Consider the following 22,814-nt stretch of genomic DNA (forward strand, 5'->3'; position numbering starts at 1 on the left):
ATGACTCAGGCCGCACTGTAATTTCATTTTCTCTTCTGATTCTACCAAAAACGGCCAAGGAGAAGAAAAGCAACATTGTCTTTTCTTTGTCTTCTTGTTCTTGGAATGCATGCTCTGTGCCTCTTTTGGCAAATGTAGCAGGAGTTATCCGTAGAAAAGATCACAGACATAGACGTCAACCATCTGCTTTCAACCTTTAGCCAAGAAAATCAAAGGCCCCAGCTCTCAATCTTGGGTGCACGCTGGAATCACCTGGGGGAATTTTAAAAACTACTGACGTGGGTCCTACCCTAGAGATTCAGATTTAATTAGTGTAGGGTGTGGCCTGAGCATGGGGATTTTTAAAAGCTCCCAGGGATTCCACGCACAGAAAAGTGTGAGAACCACTGTTCTACATGAAACACCTGGAGGGTCAGCTCAGGAATCATGACATGGGAAAAGCCCCAAGTTCAGGAGGCTCAGGTTCTAGTCTGAGCATCACTGTTTAGTATCTGCTGTCTTTGGACAAGTAACAAAATGTCTCTACAGCTCAAGATTTTCATCTGTAAAACAGCTTATATTCCTTGTAGTTCTTACCAAGGCGTTCTAAGGATCAAATATGATAAGAAAGTGCTGGAAAAAACACCAAGCACTACCTCAGTGTAAGGGTCAGGTGGTCAGTATTTCCTTTTGCAATGCAAGGCTAATATTCAACTAACATTTATGGAGCACTTCCTGTGTGGCAGGCCAACTGTACAGCTGCCCTTCATGGGGGACACTTTAATTATCCCTGTTTTATAACTGAGAAAACTATAACAAGGCACGGAGAGGTAATAAGGGACAGAAAGTAGAATATCAGTATTCTTTAGAAACCAGGAAACCTGCTAAAATAAGGGAAGGGTAAAAAGAAAATAGCAATAGATATAATACAAAAAGATGGTAGGAATAAACCCATATGGCAGGTGAATTGAGTGGATTCCTCAAAGACACACTCTTGGATGGGATGAAAAACTGATTGCCGTTTATAAGAAATATACCTAAGACAAAGAAAAACTGAAAATAAAGGTCTGGGGAAACTTATACACGGTCAATACAAAGAAAAAGAGGGCAGTGTGGCCATGTGACAAGGATATAATCCCACTTTTAAGGACAGAAGCATCAGTAGGAATAAAGTAGTTATTAGATATAATGAAACAGGTCAAAACGGGTCATAAAACCATAAACTGGCTATATGAAGCAACAACTTGTAGAATTATATGAAGAACTAGATAAAAATCAGTAGAAGTAGGAAATGTATATATTTATATACACTCATACATATGTATGTACATATATGTGTGTGTATTTCACATTCTGATAAGGAAAGCCAGCACAAATAGACAGCACATGAAGGACTCGAACAATGCAACTGACAAGCTAAAGTTAGAAGGAAAAAAAGACTGAAATAAATATTTAACTCAATAAGTCTGAAAAAGAATTCCAATAATAATAGCAAACATCTCTTATGAACTTACCATGTGCCTGGCATTGTTATTAGAATGTTACAAATACTATCACATTTAATTTGCAAGCATCTCTCTGAGACAGGTATTTTCTCTTTCTGTTTTACAGATGAGGAAAGCAAGACACAGAGAGGCAAAGTAATCAGAGGAAGGGCTTCAAGCAGCAAGGCCTGGAGCCCTGATTAGAACAGGAGGTCACGTGCCAGAGCCTTGCCTAAACCACCACACCACTAAACACAACAGACATGTTCAAGAAGAAAATGTGAAGAAGGTTTCAGCACAGATAAAAGCTAAAATTAATGAAATAACAAACAGAACAAATCTCACACACACACAAGAAGTAAAATCTAGCAAGTTTCTTGACAGGACCACTAGCATATATAAATTCCTGGCTGGTCTGATTAAGTTTGAAGGGAAAAAGCATAATTGTCCAACGTCATAAATGAAAAGGGAAATATAACTATATTATAGAAGAAAAGAAGTACCAAAAAAACGTAAACGCAATACACCATGATGGCAACTTAAAAAGTCTGAAGGAAATGGATGGTTTTCTACCAAAATATAACCTCCTGAACTGCAAATAAGGGAAAGAAGACAACCTGAAATGACCAATGACCTCAAAAGCAGTAAAAAAAATAAAGATCTGTTTTATCTAATTAACCTTTAACAATAAATAATTACTGTAAAACTTCTCTAAATCGTAATAAGGTGGAACGTTCCCCAAATCTATTTATAAAGCTAGCATAGTCTGATGACAGAATCTCATAAAAACAATAAAAATTAAAAATTATACATTGCTACCTATAAATATAGATCCAAAAATTACAAATAAAATACTGATCAAATCCAGCAGTAAAAATGTCAATTAGAATTTATTACAGAAATTCAAGGTTGGGTCAACATCAATCATCATCATTTATTACACCAACAAATTAAAGTAGAAAAGCTATATGAATATATCAACAGCTGCCAAAAAGGGAGCTGACAAATTCAGCAGTCTTTCATAATAAAAATTCTAAGCAAAAGGGAATACAGGGAAAATACCTAAACATAACGAAAAAATCTACAGCAAATGCCCAAAAATTGCTGATGCCAAGACCTTTAAAATCAGGAAAAAGAGAGATATATCTGCTAACAATATGATGATCCAACTTTTGAAATTTCTAGTGACAAAATAAGACATGAAATAAAATAAGTTACATAAATACAGTCATACATCGCTTAATGACAGGGATGCATTCTGAGAAATGCATGATTACGTGATTTTGTCATTGTGCAAACATCATAGAGTGTACTTACGCACATCTAGATGGTATAGCCTACTACCCACCTAGGCCACATGGTACTAATCTTATGGGACCACCATCATATATGTGGTCCATTGTTGACCAAAATGTCATTATGTGACACATGACTGTATTAGAAAAGAAGAGACAAATCTGTTTTAAATTTGCAGATGGGGGCCAGCCCAGTAGCCTGGTGGTTAAGTTCGCATGCTCCACTTGGGCAGCCTGTGGTTCACCAGTTTGGATCCTGGGTGCAGACCTATACATCGCCCGTCAAGCCACGCTGTGGTGGTGTCCCACATAGGAGAACTAGAGGACTTACAACTAGGATGCACAACCATGCACTGGGGCTTTGGGAGAAAAAAGAGGAAGATTGGCAACAGATGTTAGCTCAGGTACCAATATTTAAAAAAAGAAAAAAGAGAGAAGTTGGTAAGGGGACTGGATAAAACATAAAGAAAGGAGCTTTTCTCTGTACCAGTAACATCAGGTTGGGAATGGAAATGGAAAAGAATTATACATATTCCATTCAAATAGTGGCAAAAACAATAAAGAAGTCACAAACTAACAAGACGGGTCCAGAACCTTTGTGAAGAAAATGACCAAATCTCATTAAAGAACATAAAAGCTGCACAAATAGAGTCGCCATAGGAAATGCACAAAATGGAAGGACAAATGTCTGATACCAGTCAAGATACTTTTGAAAAAAACAAATAACGAGTAGGAAACTTGCATTAATTAATACATGAAATGCCTATTATCAAAACAGTATGGCATTTACCCAGAAACAGATGAATAGTCCAGTGCACCAGTACAGAGAATCCCAAAATGTATACAGGTGGATAGTGGGGAAAATGACAATGGTGACATTTCAATTCAGAGGAAAAAGGAAGCTCTATTTTAAAAATTGTGCTGGAATAACTGACCATCTATCTAGAAGAGATGAAAGCCAGACTCCCTCCCTCATACCACATACACAAATAAATACCAGAAAAGTTAAAGCTTACAATGTAAAAAAATAAAAGAATATAAGTATTGCAAGAGATTCCATGGGAATATTTACATAAAATGGAGGTGGAAATGACCTGATTATATAACTCAGATGGCACAAAGGAAAAGATAGACATATTTGATTATACATATTTTTTATCTTTGGTATCACAAACAGACAGAAAAAAGAATGGATTGGGGAAAATATTGGCAACATGCATGATAAACAAAGGTTTAAAATCTCTGACACAAAAAGGCCCTCCAAGTGAGAAGGAAAAGACAAACAGCCTTTTAGAAAAATAATCAACAAACAGTAACAGGCCACTCACTTAAGGGGAAATGCAAATAGCTCATGAAGATAAGACAAGATGCTCGATATTATTAATAATAAAAATGTGGACACTAAAACAAGGAGATGTCATCTCACTCATCGGACTGATGAAAATTAAAAGGCTCCTGGATATCCAGGGCTGGCCAAAGTGTGGGGACAGAAATTCCCACATCATGCTGGGGAAAGTGGGAATGAGCACAGCTTTTTGGGGGGCGTGACTCCAAAGCAGTCTGCTTTTAGGACTTTGATCTACGTAAGCATATATCTGAGAAAACCGGGCCATGTTAGAAGAGGCAAAAACTCGAAATAATCCAAATGTCCGCCAATAGGAGAAGCGCTGAGTCAACTCAGCTATATTCACTCTGTAGATTTAAGATACGTATTTAAAAGAATGAGTTGTAGCCACACTGACTGATCCAGAGGGAGTCCATGACAGGTTGCTAAATTTAAAAAGCCAAGTTTTTGTTATTAAAATGGAAAACTAACTAAAACTAAATCCTGTGTATTTTTCCAGTTTTATTGAGATATATTTGACATACGACATTGTGTAAGTTTAAGGTGTACAATGTGTTTATTTGATACACTTATCAAAATGATGACTGCCGTAGTATTAGCCAACGCCTACGCCACGTCACCTAATTACCATTTCTTTTTTGTGGTGAGAACATTTAAGATCTACTCTCTTAGCAACTTTCAAGTATATAGTACAGTATTATTAACTATAATCATAATGCTGTACATCAGATCTCCAGTACTTATTATCTTATAACTGAAGTTTGAACCCTATGATCAACATCTCCCCATTTGCCCCACCCCACAGCCCCTACCAAAGTATCCACTCTGTTCCTATGAGTTCGGCTTTTTATACTCCACATATAAGTGAGATCATATGGTATTTGTCTTTCTCTGTCCGACTTACTTCACTTAGCCTAATGCCCTCAAAGTCTATGCGTGCTGTCACAAATGGCAGGACGTCCTTTCTCATGGCTGAAAAGTATCCCATTGTAGAAATATACCACCTCTTCTTTACCTCTTCATCCACAGGCAGTGACTACTCACCATCTTTCCCGGACAACTGCTGGGCAAGGCACTAGCTTCAATGAAATACTTCCTGAGGAGATGTTTGCTGGGGTCAGGACTGTCCAATAAGATGTAGGAGCAGAAAAAAGCCCCATGCCGAAGCAGGAATATGGCAATGTCTTCATTCCCTAAAAGACGGAAAATGGAAAGCTAAGGGCATTTCAGATACAGAGCGTGTCACGTTGTCCAAAACGGGAGATACTGATGTGTGAAATGGAAACAAAAAGCGCCCTTATGCTGGTTGAGCTTCCCTATTACTTCCCTTGACGCATCGAGTTCCTGTTAGTGAGAGAATCTTTGTGGGATTTTGCTCTTTAGAGTAGGTCCCATTTTGCCCTTTGGTCCCATTTGCCATAGTTGGTCCCTGTCCCTGAAATGCCCCTGCAGATGCGAGTAGCAGGGGATGGGGAAGGTGTACAGACATCTTGATAAAGAAGCAAAGAACACGAGTTGCAAAAGCCTCCTCACAGGCAATTTGAGAGCCAGGGGTGAGTGGGAAGAACCGTCCCACATCTCGAAACTGCGATGGTTCTCGTGGGCGAGACTGACCAGGGGACCCACCTGACTTGATGGCCGCATAGAGGGGTAAGCGCACGATGACCGGGAACTCGTTCTTCCTGACCGCGTAGCTCTCCGGGTCAGCCCCGTGCGTCAGGACAAGGAGCTTCACCACCCCCAGGTGGCCTCGCTGGCAAGCCAAGGCCAGCATCCAGTTCAGCAGCCGCTGGGGGCTGCAGTGACCTGGCGGGAGACAACAGGGCAAGGGAAAGTCCCACTGAACGGTACTGGTTGCTCCCACTCTGATCTCCTCTTTGACCATTAATAAAACCCAACTGTCCTGTTCCCAGCTGAAAGTCGCTTCTGTTCAGTTGACCGTGTTTCCTGGAATAGTCCCTCTGAATCGCATGTGACAGTCCCCACATCATTATAAACCCACCTGCTTGTCCAATGACACCAAGTGAGGAAATGCATCATTCAAAACAGCATATACAGTGTGACTGTAACAATAAAAAAATGTATGCATGGCAACAAGACTAGAAAGAAGTACCTCAGTGTTGCAGTATTATCTCTGGGTAGTGGGACTGTGAACACTCCCCTAATTCCCTTCCCCATCGCCAGTGCTGACCTCACCCCTAGAGTAGCATGACACACAGGGGTCAGGGCTGTGGAGACAGGGAGGTGAGGGTTAAAATATTTTAGCTGTGTAATCTTGGGCCAATTTCTTAACCTCTCTCTGCTTCAGTTTACCCATCAGTATAATGGGAATAAGAACATCCATCCTCCCCAGTTTAATGTAAGGATTACATGACATAATGTATGTCAAGTGCCTGGCTCAATAAATTGTCATAATATATGTCAGGTGCCTGACATAACTCATGTTATGTCATTATGTTCTGAGAGTAATAACACTTCTCTACATTTCTAAATTATCTGTAATACACATATATTGCTTTTATAGGTAAAAAAAATAGCTTTAATGGAAGAAATAGATCTGATTCTCCATTGTAAATCTTTGAGAATTACTCCTTGAAAGAACCGCCTACTTAATTCCAGGATGAAATAACGCTTAACACATTGAGTGAAGAGGGACAGCGTGGGCTGAAATGTGACAATATCTTCAAGTTCAAAGCAGCACAATGTCTTTTGGATCTAGCTGCCATGGAAAAACGACCTCACCCTCCACACTGAACTTCCCAATTGCATCATAACATAGTCTCATTTCCAGAGGCGGAGAGTCCTTAGGAACCCAAGTGCTCCCAAGCAAGGAGAGAGTGGCCCTCTCAGCCACGATAGGAAATTGACCAGGAATTAGGGGTGAGGTCAGGATGGCAGGAATTAAAATCCAGCACATCGGGCACCTGGCAAAGAGCCTGGGCTACAGCAGGTGCTAAATAAATGTCCCTTCTTTTCCCTCCACTGATAACTTGAACAATTCAAAGGAGGTGGTACATGAACAGAGATTAAGGAGTGATCCCTAACTCACTTACTACAAGGATGGCTAGGTAAGAGAAATCCAGTCTATGCTCCAACTTCTGTTAAGGATGGATATGTGTCCGTGTTAGGAGCAGGCGCTGTATTTCATAGCCATGATTTTAATATGAGGAACCAAAGCTCAGAGAGATTTGGGAACTTGCCAAAGGTCCCACAGTTGGTAAATGGCAACGTCAAGATTTGAGCCCTGCTTTATCTAAAGCCAGAGGGTGCTCTCTTAACCATACGAAACCCCATGTGTATTCTCTGAGGCCCAATCCAACAACACTGAGACAGAGCCCCATTTTGGTCTCCATGCTTCCTCTTCCTCCTCCTCTCCATCCCTGCTCAGGTACAGAGACCAGGAATTACATAATGATGTACTTCAGATGATGCTCACAATCACATGGTGAGGTACCCACCCCTCGTGAGCTTCTCATCTCCCCTCTTCTGGAACCCTCCCTCATCTCTAGCTGCCTCGTGTGTGTCTTCTGGTCTTACATTACTTCTGACAATGGCTGCCTTCCTCTACAGTTTGGGGATTCCCAGAGGGAGCACACTGTCTTGCCCATCTCCACACTTCTGGCAGGGCCCAGCACAATGCTCTGGACTCCTTTAGCCCTCAGCAACTCTGTCCCCAGTTGAAGATAGGATGCCCCTGGGAGCAGCTGAAAATCGTGCTCAAGTCCAGCCAAGCTCCCTGCTCTGCAAAAGCAGGCAACCCAAGCCCTTTGCTCACCTGTCTGACAAGTAAGCTCCTATTTACCCTGCAAAGCCCAGCTCAGATGTCAGCTCTCTCTGAAGACCCCATCCTTCACCCAGACGAGACAGTGTGCTCACAAATCGCTGTGGAAATACTTCCACCTCAGCAGAGTTACGCTGCACAGAGTTACTCTTTTCTGCCTCGACTTCCTCTGCTTGACCAGGAGCTACAAAAGGGCTGGGACCACCTTTTAAAATCTCTTTGTGTCTCTCAAGTTCTGCAGAATGTCCAGTACTTGGCAAATGTTCAATAAATGTAAACTGTACAATTCAGTGAGTGAGTCAGCTAGCATGTACTCTTTGGGGCTAGAACACAGCTACTCTTGGGGATCACTGAAGAGAAGGTGTCAGACACTGGCTTCTCAAGGGCACCCAGGCTCCTCCTTGCTCTCCTATTTCTCACTTGACCCAATCTGCATCTCTGGGCCTTAACACTGCCCTGATTTCTATCTATAACTTCATTCTCCCTCCAGATATGTGAGAGGGGCACCAGCTTGGAACCAACTCTGAGCACAATATCTACCTCAAAGCACACAGCAGGACACCCTCTAACAGTATGACTACATAATTTGTGGGGCCCCATGCAAAATGAGAAAAATTGGATCCCTTGTTTTAAAATTATTAAAAATTTCAAGATGGCTGGGGCTGGCCCAGTGGCACAGTGGTTAAGTTCACACATTCCACTTCTCGGCGACCTGGGGTTCGCCGGTTCGGATCCTGGGTGCGGACATGCCACCGCTTGGCACACCATGCTGTGGTAGGCATCCCACATATAAAGTATTGGAAGGTGGGCACGGATGTTAGCTCAGGGTCAGTCTTCCTCAGCAAAAAGAGGAGGATTGGCAGCAGTTAGCTCAGGGCTAATCTTCCTCAAAAAAAAAAAAAAAAAAATTCAAGATGGCGAGTGCAGAGTGTTAAACCACGTGTGGGACTTCTGTAAATGCAAGGCCCTGTGTGATTGCACTGTCACACACCCACAAAGCCAGCCCTGCTCCCAAGCAAACGCCTGTCTCCCAAAGACCACTGCTAAGGTAATGCCTCAGTCTATAGCTGTAGCGATGCCTGGACTTGCACAGTGTCATGGATCCAAGGCCACCATGAGAAATTAAAGGAGACCAGGACACCTTGAGTCTAAATTACTTGTTACTAAAAAAGCAACAAAGCATGGAACATCCAGACAGTGTAATATTATTCAGTGATAAAAAGTAATGCGCTCTCAAGCCATGAAAAGACATGGAGGAAACTTAAATGCATATTTCTAGGTGAAAGAAGTCAATCTGAAAAGGCTAGGTACTGTATTAACCCAACTATATGACATTCTGGAAAAGGCAAAACTGTGGAGACAGCGGTTGCCAGGAGGTGGGGGAGGCGGAGGTGAAGAGGTGGGGCACGGAGGATGTTTAGGGCAGTGAAGCAGTTCTGTATGATGCGGTAATGGTAGATATACGTCATTATGCATTTGTCAAAACCCATAGACTATGAAACCATAATGTAGACTATGGACTTTAGTTAGCAGTAATGTATCAGTATTGGTTCATCAATTGTAACAAATGTGCCACACTGATACAAAATGTGAATAAATAGAGGAAACTGTGGGGGGTGGTATATGGGAATTCTCTGTACTTTCCCATCAACTTTTCTGTAAACCTAAAACTGCTTTAAAGAATAAAGTCTACTAAATTTTTAAAAAGGAACACAGATCCATATTCTTTATCAAACACGGCATGAGAGAATTTACCTCGTGAGTTAAAGAGAGTGAGGTGTGGGACGCGGTGCCGCCGTTGGCGGGCAGTTTTCACTTTGTTTGGATTGTCAGCTGGATGCCCCAGATTTCTGGATCTCCTGATTGGTGGAAGTGTGAAGAAACAAGCATTTGGGGGTGAAGTCCCCCAAATGCCTGTCTGATTCCTAGGAAGAGGGTCTCCTGAGAGGTATGAGGGGCTCACGCCCTGGGATTTACCTGGCAAAGACTCGAGTAATTCCTGCACGATGTCAGTGTGCCCAAAATGCGCTGCTACCACGGCTGGGTTGTCATCGGTGGGCTCTGTTGGCAGCTGTACCCGCCTCTCGGTGAGAAGATACCGGACGGTCTCCAGATCCCCATAGGCCGCTGAGATGCTCAGAAGCTGGCCCTGGTCAGAACGGAAGAGGAACAGGACTTCCGTGAGATGAGCACTGGGCACTGCCAAGAGAAGTGACTCTAAATGCTTCACCAAGTCCATGGGCAAGACCGGAGCTGGGCTGTCCAGGATCACAGCACCAGCCACATGTGGCTGCTGAGGACTTGAAATATGGTTTGTGCAAAGTGAGAGGTGCTGAAAGTGTAAACTCACATGTGATTTCAAAGACTTAGTACAAAAATGGTAAACTTTGATTACATGTCGAAATGATGATCTTGAATATATTTAGGTTAAACAAAGTAGATTATTAAAATTCCACCTGTTTCTGTTTACTTTTTAAACGTGGCTACCGGAAAATTTGATATTATAAATGTGGCTCACATTCTAGTTCATTGGGACAGTGCTGCTCTCTGCCATAAGCTGCAAGAGGACAGGGACAGTGGGAGTGTCCCCACCTGGCACCGAGTCAGAGCTCAGTAACCATCTGATACAAGTTGTGTGGACCTCAGGAGGAGAAGGCAGCCAGGCTCTCTGAAGGACCACCCTACAGGTTATTCATAAGTGGACGTGACAGACGAGGGGACTCCACAGACCTGAAACTAGGGACAAAGACCCTCCAGCAACAAGCAGTGGGATTCCTGACTTGGTGGCCCAAAGGAAAAGGATGGGGTGGAAATTGGACCTAAACCTGAGTTCTACGTGTTCCAGCCACTCTGGTATTTAAAGGCATTATGAGGCGGGCAGTATATTAATACATGGACAAGGACATGGAAGTTCAGAGAGGTTTCATAACTTGTCCAAGATCACACAGCTAGTAAGTGGATGCCGTAGACTGACTGTGAAAATGGCCCTGACTTTTCCTGGGCTCCCTGGGTCTGCAAAAAAGATGCTCAGATCAATGCTGGATGCAGTGTTAGATTGCACTACTGAAACTTTAAGTCCTCCTGGAACTTGGCTGCTTCCCATGCCCTTGGGCATCAGCATTGTTCAAGGAAGCAGATGCAGAACCCACGCTGGAGTGAGGCAGCCTTTGCCATGGTTGACATGTACTGAGGACCTGCTATGTGGAAGAAGCTGGGCTGAACACTGACGATGCCAGGGGCAATTTCTGGCTTCCATGAGTTTACAGTTATGTTTGAGTGAGGAATTTGCGTAAAACAGCCACAAGTGAGCATATTTTCCTTGCTGAATAGGTTAGAAAACAAGTGCCTTTGGAGATCAACTTAGGGTGAAAAGGGACAGGATGGGTCTATGGACCCCCAGGGACGGGAACGGATATCTGTCAAGCTCTTCCAGGAGCCAGATTCTGCACTGAGTACTTTACTTGGCCACATTTAATCCTGATAACAGGCCGTATCTGTATTTCCATCCTATGGGTGAGGAAATGAAGGCTTGCCTAGGGGTAGGGAGTTCACAGTCGGCAGAACTAGCCAGGATTTGAACAGGTGGCTCTAGCTCCGAAGCCCACATTCCCTCCCTTCTACCCAAGGTTTCCGGGGAAACGTGGGACTGGGAGGGAGGCTTGGGTGCTGTAAGTGGAGAGAGTGGGCTGGCCATGTGAGGTATGTCTGCCAGGTAAGACGAGGCACAGTCTAGGGGACTGGAATTAGAGAGTCACATATTCAATACGACCAGAAAAGAAAACCCCACCGGCCTGCACTCTGCCCAGGGCGGGGCCCAGTGGCCCTGCCATTCCAGGAAAGCACTCGCATGAGGGAGAAAAGCCACAGAGATTGATCAAATGATTCGCTGCACATCACCGGCAGCTGTCTAGACTCCAGCCAGTTAGAGGCTTAAAACCCCCCTCCTGCGGAGGTGGCACGTGATGTCACAGGAGCCAGCCCAAGGCCAGGGGGCAACCAGAGGGCCGAGGGGACAGGGCTGGTTCTCCGGCCAGAGACAGCCCAGAGGCTCTATAGTCGGCACTCATTTTAATTCAAACAGCATACACAAGTGTAAGACAAAAAGGAGGCCTCCCTCTGTGCCTCTACCTTCCAACCCCTCTCCGCTCTTACACAGCCTTCCAGAACATGCTTATCCATATATACACACAGATAATCCCATATGAAACCAAATGCTTTCTTCACTTCATTCATTGTAACTTTTTATTGGCATATAACATGCCTATAGAAAAGTACAAAGACGATGTGTTCAGTTTGACAAATTGCCACAAAGTGAACACATCCATGTCACGGCACCCAGACTAGGGAACAAAAGATGACCTGTGCCCAGTCCCCCTCCTGCCCCTTCTAGTCACTGTCCTGCCCAGAGTAACCACTATCCTTACTTCTAACACCATAGATTTGTTTTTGCTAGTTTGTAAATGTTATAAACGTGGAATTATACTTCATTTCTTTTTTAACTTTATACTTTGAATTAATTGGAGATTCACAGGAAGTTGCAAAGACAGTACTGATAGCACTCGTGTTTCCTTCACTCAGTTTCCCCCAAAGGTAACACCTTACATACTTGTAGTTCAAGATCAAAACCAGTAATTTGGAGCCAGCCCTGTGGCATAGTGGTTAAGTTGGTGCCCTCTGCTTCGGTGGCCCGGGGTTCACTGGTTCGGATCCTGGGCATGGACCTATACATTGCTCACCAAGCTATGCTGTGGTGGCATCCTACATAACAGAACTAGAACGACTTACAACTAGGATATACAACTATGTATAAGGGCTAGAGGGAGAGGGGAAAAAAAAAAAGAGGAGGAAGATTGGCAACAGATGTTAGCTCAGGGCCAATCTTCCTTACCAAAAAAAAAAAAAAAACCCTAGTAATTTGACATTAGTACAATGTGTGTATATAGTTCTGTCACTTTGTCACATGTGTAGATTTGTGTAACCATCACCACAGTCAAGATACAGAACCATCTCATTATAATGAAGATTTCCCTCTAGCCAACCTTATGCTGCACCCACCCTCTGCCATCTCTAACCCCTGGCAACCACTAATCTCTCTTCCATCTCTATCATTTTGTTATTTTGAGAATGTTATATAAATGGAATCATACAGAATGTGATCTTCTGAGATTGGCTTTTTCCCCCCTACTCAGCATAATGCCCTTGAGATCCACCTGAGTCACTGCATATTTCAGTGAGGGCCTTTATGTTGCTTGGCAGTATTCCATGGCATGGTCAACCATTCACTTGCTGAGAGTTTTTGGTTGTATCCAGTTTCTGATTGTTACAAATAAAGCTGCTGTGAACAATCATGTGCTGATTTTTGTGTGCACATGAGTTTTCAGTTCTCCAGGATAAATGTTCAGTAGTGCAATTGCTGGGTCACACTCTAAGTGTATTTCTAGTTATTTAAGAAACTGCCACACTATTTTCCAGAATGGCTGTACCATTCTATATTCTCACCAGTGATGTATGAGAGAGAGTTTCTCTGCATCCTCATCAAAATTTAGTATTGTGACTATTTTTTATTTCAGCTGTCCTAACAGGTGTGCAGTGATAGCTCATTGTGGTCTTAATTTGCATTCCCCTAATGGCTAATGACGTCGAACATCTTTTCTCAGGCTTATTTGCTATCTGTATATACTCTTTAGCAAAATGATTCTTTATCTATTTCATACATTTTCTAAGTGGACTGTTTACTTTTTAATGTTGAGTGTTGAGAGGTTTTTATATATGAACTAGATATGAGTTCTTTGTCAGACGAGTGGTTTGCAAATATTTGCTCCAAGTCTGTAGCTTGTCTTTTCACTCTGTTAATAGGGTCTTTCTCAGAGCAAAAATTTTTAACTTTGATGAGGTCCAATTTATCAATTTTTTCTTTTATGGATCATTTCTTTTTTGTATTTCCATGTAGACTATCATGTCATCTGCAAATAAAGATAGTTTTATTTCTTCATTATTTTCTTTATTTCTTCTTTATTTCAGATCTGTATGCCTTTCATTTCCTTTCCTTGTTTTACTGCATTGGCCAGAACTTCTAGTAATATACTGAATATAATTATGCTATAATTACTTTTGAATAAAACTTCCAGAATTATATTGAGAATGGACATCCTTGCCTTATTCCTGATCTTAGGGGAAAAGCAGCCTTTCACCATCAAGTGTGATGTTAACCGTAGGTTTTTGTTGATATTCATCAGACTGAGAAAGTTCCCTTCCATTTCTAATTTTATGAGTTTTTATCACGAATGGGTATTACATTTTTTTCAAATGGTTTTCTTCATCAATTGATACGATAATGTGATTTTTCTTCTCCAGTCTATGTCTCAATCCATTTGGACTGCCATAACAAAATACCATAGACTGGGTGGCTTATAAACAACAAAAATTTATTTCTCACAGATCTGGAGGCTGGAAGTCTGAGATCAGGATGCCAGCATGGTCAGGTGGAGGCCCTCTTCCTGGTGGCCAACTTCTTGCTGTGTCCTCACGTGGCAGAAGGGGTTAGGGAGCTCTGTGGGATCTGTTTTATAAGAGCACTGACCTCTTCATGAGAGCTCCACTCTCACGATCTAATCACCTTCCAAACGCTCCAGCTCCAAACACCATCACATTATTCAACGTATGAATTTTGGGGGGGCACAACAATCTGTTTGTAGCAGTCTATTGATATAAAGTCTATATCACATATTGATTAATATAATCAATATTGATTGATTATTGCATACTGAACCAGTCTTGCATCCTTGGAATAAATCTCACTTGGTCATGGTGTACAACTCTTTTTACATATTGCTGAAATCCCTTTGTAAATTTTTGCATCTATATTCATGATGGACATTGGTCTGTACTTTTCTTTTTTTTACTGTCTTTGTCTGGTTTTAGTGTCAGAGTAACAGTGTTGCAAAGTGTTTCCTCTTCTTTTCCTGGAAGAGACTGTGTAGAATTGAGATTAATTCTTCTTTAAACCTTCGGTAGAATTCTCCACTGAAACCATCAGGGCCTGTGGATTTCTTAAGAGGTTTTAAACTATGAATTGTATTTCCTTAATAGTTAAAACTCTATTAAAAGTATGTATTTCATATTGAATGAGTTGTAGCTTCTATTTTTCCAGGATTGGTCCATTTTATCTAAGTTGTCAAATTCATGTGTGTAGAGTCATTCATAGTGTTCCTTTATTATCCTTTTGATGTCTGCAGGGTCTGTAGTGATATTCCCCGTTTCATTCCCGCTACTAGTGATTTTTCTCTTTTCTCTTTGTTAGTTTTGCTAGAGGTTTGTCAATTTTATTGATCTTTTCAAAAAATCAGCTTTTGTTTCATTGATTTTCTCTATTGTCTTTCTGTTTAATTTTCTATTTTTATTTTTAGTATTTCCTTTCCTCTGCTTGCTTTAGGTTTATTTTGCTCTTGTAGTTTCTTTAGGTGGCATTTTAGATGATTAATTTGAGACTTTTCCTCTTTTCTAATGTAAGCATTTAGTGCTATAAATTTCCCTCTCAGCACTGCTTTAGCTGCATCCCACAAATTTTGATATGTTGTATTTTCATTTTCATCAGTTCCATGTATTTTTTAGATTTCCCTTGAGACTTTCTCTTTGACCCATGGATTATTTAGAAGTTTGTGGTTAGTTTCCAAGTGCTTGGAGATTTTCCTATTACCTTTTTGTTGTTGATTTCCAGTTTGATTTCACTGAAGTTAGAGAACATATTCTATATGATTTCAATTCTTTTAAATGTGTTGAGGCTTGTCTTATAGCCTGGAATATGTGATCCATCTTGAGATATGTTCTGTGGACACTTGAAAAGAACGTGCATTCTGCGGTTGTTGGGTAGAATGTTTTGTAAACGTCAGTCAGGTCCTGTTGGTTGATGGTGGTGTTAAGTTCTGCAGCCTTGCTGATTTTTTGTCTAGTTGTTCTACCAATTGTTGAGAAACAGTGTCAAAGTCTCCAACTATAATTGTGGATTTATCTAGTCCTCCTTTCAGTTATATCAGTTTTTGTTTCACGTATTTTACAGCTGTCTTGTTTGGTGCATGCATATTTAGGATTGCTATGTCTTCTTGGTGGATGGATCCCTTTACCATTATGTAATATCCCTCCTTGTCCACGCTAATTTTCTTTACTCTGAAGTCTACTTTATCTGCTATTAATATGGCCACTCCTGCTTTTTATTGATTACTGTTTGCATGGCATATCCTTTTCCACCCATTTACTTTTAACCTACACATATTGTTGTATTTGAAGTCAGTTTCTTGTAGACAGCATACAGCTGCTCATTTTTAAAAATCTACTCTGCAATCTCTGTCTGTAAGCTCATGTATTTGGACCATTTATGTTAACATAGTCCTTTCTATGTTAAAGCTTAAGTCTGCCTGCTATTTTTGTTTGTTTGTTTTCTGTTTACTCTGTCTTTCATCTCTCTGTTTTCTTTTCCAGCTTTTCTGTGGGTTCCTTAAACATTTTTAAAATTCCATTTTGATTGATCCATAGTGTTTTTGAGAATATCTCTTTGTACAGTTTTTCAAGTGGTTGCTCTAGGTATTACATACATAACTTAACGAAGTCTACTGGTTTCAACATTTTGTCAGAGTGAAGTATAAAAACCTTTCCTCCTTTACAGCATACAAGGAATTTATTATCATATGGAAAATTCTTGATTAATATTATGTGAGAAAAAGCAGTATGCAAAACTATGCATACAACGTGACTGTATCTATATTAGAAACAACAACAACAACAACGCACGCGTGGATCAGCAGGCTGGAAGAAAATATACCAAAACTGCTAAGTGAGGTTGTTTGGATGTATTAGGAATATGGTTACTTTCTTTTCTTTTTTTGCTACTTTTATATATTTCTAAATTTTCTGAGCATGTGCTATTTTTACAATGGAAAGAGAGTGTACAAGAATATACTAGGTTAAACCTTCAGCGTGGCATTTTGTTCCTCACATTTCAGTTACCCCTCCCCTGTCTCCTGGGAAGGCAGGAGTGATGTGCCTAGGGGATGACAGGCTAAGAAGTCAACTCTAAAGGACTGGCACCCGTACATTTACATGTAAAATGAGGTATTTCCAGAACACAATAAAAAATCTCCACTATGATTATGATGATAACAAGAAAATAATCTGAGTGGTAACCTTTGTCCCACCCAGGTCCCCAGTTTTGGCCAGAGGGGCCGGCATGAACCTACCTTTTCCAGCTGGGACGTGCTCTCATCACAAGCCTCTCTGAGCAGGTGCCGGGCTCTGCTGGGGTCTCCTTGCTTGTATGCGGCGTGAATGCCTTCTGTTCCAGGGCATTGCACTGTTGGATCACCGCCTGGCGTGGATGGTTTGCTGCCCATGTCCCCAGCACCTGGGTGAATGGAAGCACACACATAGTGTCAACATCACTGCCGGTGCTGCTCAGGGAATCACTGGAGAGGTAAGCAGGATGTGCTGTCCATGACATAAGTCTAGGGGCTTTAGGAACAGAAAGGGGCTGCCCAGAAATGCTGCCAATGTCACCAAGCACAGCAGACCCTGAGACCTGCACCCTACTGGAGGGACTTCCTGTGTGGGGCTGGTGCTGAAGCCAGGCTGTCTGTGAAGGCACTAGGCAGCAAGTAGAGCTCATGGGGATTCTACAATAAGACTATCCCCTGGAGCTGGTCCAGGGCACCCAAGGGCAGCTGCCTGGTGGGGAACTGCCAGGTTGACCTGACTGACAGCAATGGAGAAGCAGAGGCTTTGGTGGGAGAACTGGTGGTCCAGCCAAATTGTCTCACTGCTGTACCCGTAAGGGGGATATAGTATTTAGTGGAGGAAGAAAGACAAATCAAATCCTAGGGCTGTGAAAACCTATACCTTCTCTGCCTAGAAAACACCACAAAGGGTGTGGGATTTAGAATTGGCAGCCCTCATCCATACCCTCCCCTGTACAAATGTGCCATATTATGATCTTGGCAATCCCCTGAAACTGTGGGCCTTGGGACACCCTTGAACCACTGGTGTGATTGGCCCAGGGCATCCCTAAGTTACCTCCTGGCTCTGCCATTCTGGTTATCTGAACTGTGGTGTTGCCATGAGCACCTTGCTATTCCCTAATAGTGGACACTGGCTGTACTGGGTGGGGGATGATGCAGGGCTGCTCCAGGATAACTGAGCACCTGGTGCCACCTGGGAGGAGAGACCAGCCTTGCAGGAGGCCATGATGAGGCAATACCAGGGCATTCACTGAGCAGCCGTGGTAGGCCAAGCACGGTGCTGGGTGCTGAAGATGCAGAAGTAAAGGAAGTCAGCCCTAACCTCATGGAGTTCCCACTCTAGAACAGGGGTTTTGTGGACCACAAGGGCTGATGAACAAGCTTCAGAGGTTCCCTGAACATTTTAAAATTGCACACAAAACTATGCGTGCATGTGTATGTATATTTTTCTGGGGATAAAATTCAAGGCTTCTATCTGATTTCCAAATGTGTAAGTGAACCAGAGTTAAAAGTTTTATCTCTATAGATATTGCAGAAAAGACTGCAATGAATAAGGAGTTAAATTCTGATTGTGTTGAGTGACAGAAATAGGGAGAGAATCCTAGCATTCTTGGTCAAGTTCACACAGTCAGTAAAAGGCAAACCAGAACTGAAGTTTGGTCCCCCAGCTCTCAGGCTGGGGCAAAACCCACCCCATGTCTCTGTGCCTCTTTGAAGAGATGAATAAAACAGACTTTTTTCATGTAAAAATATAAATGCTGAGCAAGGTTGGCTTCCAAACATTCACATCACAAAAGCAAAAGACATTATAGCAGTTAACATTTGGAAAATAAAAAAATTTAATTTATTTACAAAAGCATAAAAATTACATGCTTAGAAATAAATTGAATGAAAGATGGACAAGATCTGTACCCTGAAAACTATAAAACTCTGATGAGAGAAATTAACCAACACCTATAGAAATATAAAGACATCCATGTTCATGGATTAGAAGAATCAATATTGTTAGGATGTCACTTCTCCCCAATTTTATCTAGAGATTCAATGTAATCTCAACTATAATTCCAATAGGCTTTTTTTGGGGGGTAGAAATTGACAATCTGATTCTCAAACTTGTATGGAAAGTCAAAGGACTTAGAATATCCAAAGTAATCTTAAAAAAGAAGAGAGTTGGAGGATGTACACCACCTGGTTTCACGTCTTATAAAGCTACAATAATCAAGACAGTGTGCTACTGGTACAGAGAAATAGATCCATGGAACAGAACAGAGTTGAGAAATAGGCCCACACTTGTACATCCAATTGATTTTTGACAAGGGCACCAAAGCAATACAGTGAGAGAAGCAAAGTCTTTCCAATAAATGGTGCTGGAACAACTGGACATCCACACTGACCCATACACTTCTCACTACACACAAAAATTAGTTTGAGATGGATCATGGACTGAAACATAAAGGTTAAAACTTTAGAGCTTCCTGGAAAAAAAAATAGGAGAATATCTTCATGATGTTAGAGTAAGCAAAGGTTTCTTAGATGGACACAGAGAGCAAGAAGTACAAAAGGAAAAATTGCTAAATTAGACTTCAACAAAATTTTAAACTTTTGCTCATCAAAAGATTGATCTACCATTTAAAAATGAATAGGCAAGTTACACACTAGAAGAAAATATTTGCCAAACATATATCCAAAAAAGGAATGGTATATAGAATATAAAAAGAATTCCTATAACTCAGTAATAAAGGACAAACAACCCAATTAAAAATGGGCAAAGATTTAAATAGCAGAAGATAGTCAAAGAACTTGATGTCCTTAGCCATCAAGGAAATGCAAATTAAAACCACAAGGAAACACCACTACACTCCTACCAGAATCACTAAAACGTAAAAAGACACAATACTTGGTGAAGGTATGGAGCAACCAGAACACTCATACTTTATTGGTTGGAGTATAAAATGGTATAACAATTTTGGAAATAAATCTAGTGGTGTCTTAAGAAACTAAACATACACCTACCCTATGGTCCAGCAATTCCATTCTTAGATATTTACCCAAGGGAAATATGTCTAAAAACTCATCCAAGAATGTTCATAGCAACTTTATTCACAGTATTTCCAAACTGTAAATAGCACAGGTGTCCATCAACAGAATGGATAAACAACTACTATGGTTTAGTAACTACTCAGCAATAAAAGGAATGAACTACAGATCCATGAAATGACTGATGAGGAATCTCAAAGAATGAGAAAGTGAAAGAATGATTGCACAAAATGATTCCATTTATATGCTGCTCTAATCTATGAGTGGAAAAAAAAATCAGAACAGTGGTTCCTGGGGTAGTAACAGGCATGAAATTTACCAGGGAAGGGGCACGAAGAAATTGTCTGGGTGATGGTTCTATATCTTGGTGGTGATTTCATTACATTGGTGTTATTCATCAAGACTTTTCGAACAGTCCAAGGAAGACATGTGCATTTTACTTTATATAAATTTCACCTAAAAAAACTATAAACAATATTGAACTGTAGTTAATAAGACGAATGCTAAATTATTTGAGGGTGAAGTGTACAGATGTTTCTAACTCACTTTGAAATGTGTTAAAAATAATGGATTAAAAATAATGGATGGAGGGGCTGGCCCCGTGGCCGAGTGGTTAAGTTCGCGTGCTCCGCTGCAGGCGGCCCAGTGTTTCTTTGGTTCGAATGCTGGGCGCGGACAAGGCACTGCTCATCAAACCACGCCGAGGCAGTGTCCCACATGCCACAACTAGAAGGACCCACAACGAAGAATATACAACTATGTATCGGGGAGCTTTGGGGAGAAAAAGGAAAAAAATAAAATCTTTAAAAAAAAAATAATGGATGGATACAAAAATAGATAGTTGGATAGAAATGTGAGAGGGCAATTGTAGAAAACATTAATGGTAGAATCTAAATGGTGGGTACATAGATCTATACGGTTCAATTCTTTCAACTTTACTGTGTGTTTGAAATTTTCCATAACAAAGTGTTGGAAGAAATGAATCAAAATATCATCCCCCGAACGCAGGGCCTGCTATATGGCATACTGAATGAGCTCCGCCACCAGCGCAGAAAAATCCTGCTCTGCAGAAAGGCAAAGACAGCTGCTTACGGGCCCTTGACGCCATCCAGGGTCTTTACAGCTCACTCTAAGCCATGATTTTCACCATTTCAAAGGCAACCATTCTGAAAACCCACGTAAGTGGATGAGCATCACACACAATCTCCATCATTCCCCAAACATCAATTCAGTGTAAGATGGCTGTGTCTCAGCAGAGATTCTTGTTTTCTTGGCTGTGTATTTTTGGAAAGAGGAATCAGAAAAGGGCTTACTGTGCAAGTGGTTATACGTGTGAATGAGGCGGTTTTGCCTCCCATCACACACTAACAGTCCCCGTTAATTATTTACAATCAGAGACCCTGAAACATCAGAGAGCTGGCTGGCAGGAGAAAGGCCACTGGCAGGGGCGATCGAGAGGTGGAATCAAGAGCAGTGTCGCCCATCAGAAGGAGCACTTAATTATGTCATTGCTCAGCTTCCAGACTTAAACAGAATTAAACAGAATCTCTCTCTTATCTCCATAAAAGACAAGCGTGTGTGTGTGTGTGTGTGTGTGTCTGTGTTTGTGTGCACAAGCAAATGTAAAGTAACCTCTTTTGTTCACTTTACGAACGTAAATAAAAACAGTTAACCTTTAAGCCCAAGTTAAGGGACACTGAGAAGGTAGAACCAGGACATAGGGTGCATATGAAATTACAGGGGAAATTTTAGTTTAACTTGGTTTTTAAATAAAGCAACATATGTGAAGTAAATGATGTATTAAGAACCAAGACTCTGCTCAGTTCTATTTACATTTTTTAATGTAGCATTTTCAGTTTTGAATGTGACTTTCTTAAGTTGCATGGATAATGCTCGTCCATCTTCACTGACCCCAAGAGCTGGGGGTCTGGTTATATCAAACTGTTGGAAGAACGTTATGGGGAAACGTCAGTTAATGCACATGCACTTAATTTAATCTGCCAACTTCATTTCATTTCCTGAAATTGTAAAGAGAATCATTAACATATATTTAAATTGAAGGAAAAAAAGACCAAAATGCTAAGGATGATTACAAACGATGGGCTGGAGGGGCATTAGTGATAGGATTAGAAAATATTTTTCTTTATTTCCCAAGTTCCTCATAATGGAATTATATGACTCTTTTATTTAAAACTTTAAAGAAATTACACAATTAATTTTAAAAACCACATTCTCACTGAGCAATAATACAGAAGTACATCACGTAAAGGGCAGAAGCCCCTCCTCCCACCATCAGACACCTTTTCTGAGGCAAATATTTACTTTTACAGTAACTTTTTCCCCCAAAATACTACAGTTTGGTATTTGAGAATTGGTCACCCTTGATTTAAATTTACAGCAGAGGAATGTATTTATACTATTTGAGATTATTCAGTTATTTGTGCCTACTCATCCACCATTGTCTATAATTATATTCTCTTATACTGTAAAACATCACAATTCTGAATATTTAGCTCCGATTTAAAATTTATGTTAGAAATATAACCCCCAAAAGTTATTCTGTTTCAATAAAATATTAATTTACCAAATAAGTAACTAGAACTAGTAAGAAAATAATAGTAAATGTTAGAATGTTTCTGTTTTAAATTGAGGAAAAAAATTCCTTTTCGTTCTCTATTTGTTGTCTAATCTGCGTCATTATTTTCCTATGTAGCAAAGAGAATTCCCTATATACATGTATATATAAATGACAAACAGGCATTTCACTTGCTTTTAATGCAAAGTTAACACGCATAATGCAGTAGGTAAATAAAGCAGAAGAAGGGAAACCAATAGCAGTTTTTTTTAGAAGTGGGAACAAGTGAGAGGAATCTGTAATGTAGTAGATGG

At 40.9% G+C, this 22,814-nt stretch overlaps 1 protein-coding gene across 3 annotated transcripts in view; it reads right to left on the bottom strand.

The window, feature by feature from the left end:
* LRRK1 (leucine rich repeat kinase 1) overlaps window positions 1-22,814 on the bottom strand; it is a 122,745-nt gene that overhangs the window by 65,019 nt on the left and 34,912 nt on the right. For 2 of the 3 annotated variants that reach the window (XM_046653835.1, XM_046653836.1), the window contains 4 exons: window positions 17,115-17,278; window positions 9,862-10,033; window positions 5,730-5,909; window positions 5,148-5,296 (listed from right to left, as the gene is read on the bottom strand). In XM_046653835.1, coding sequence (XP_046509791.1) covers window positions 5,148-5,296; window positions 5,730-5,909; window positions 9,862-10,033; window positions 17,115-17,278 — 665 coding nt within the window. Of the gene's footprint in view, window positions 1-5,147; window positions 5,297-5,729; window positions 5,910-9,639; window positions 9,744-9,861; window positions 10,034-17,114; window positions 17,279-22,814 lie in introns of those variants that run through there. The other variant, XM_046653837.1, reaches the window with a different exon arrangement.

Source organism: Equus quagga, chromosome 2, assembly GCF_021613505.1.
Source record: "Equus quagga isolate Etosha38 chromosome 2, UCLA_HA_Equagga_1.0, whole genome shotgun sequence".
NCBI classification, from domain to species: Eukaryota; Metazoa; Chordata; class Mammalia; order Perissodactyla; family Equidae; genus Equus; species Equus quagga.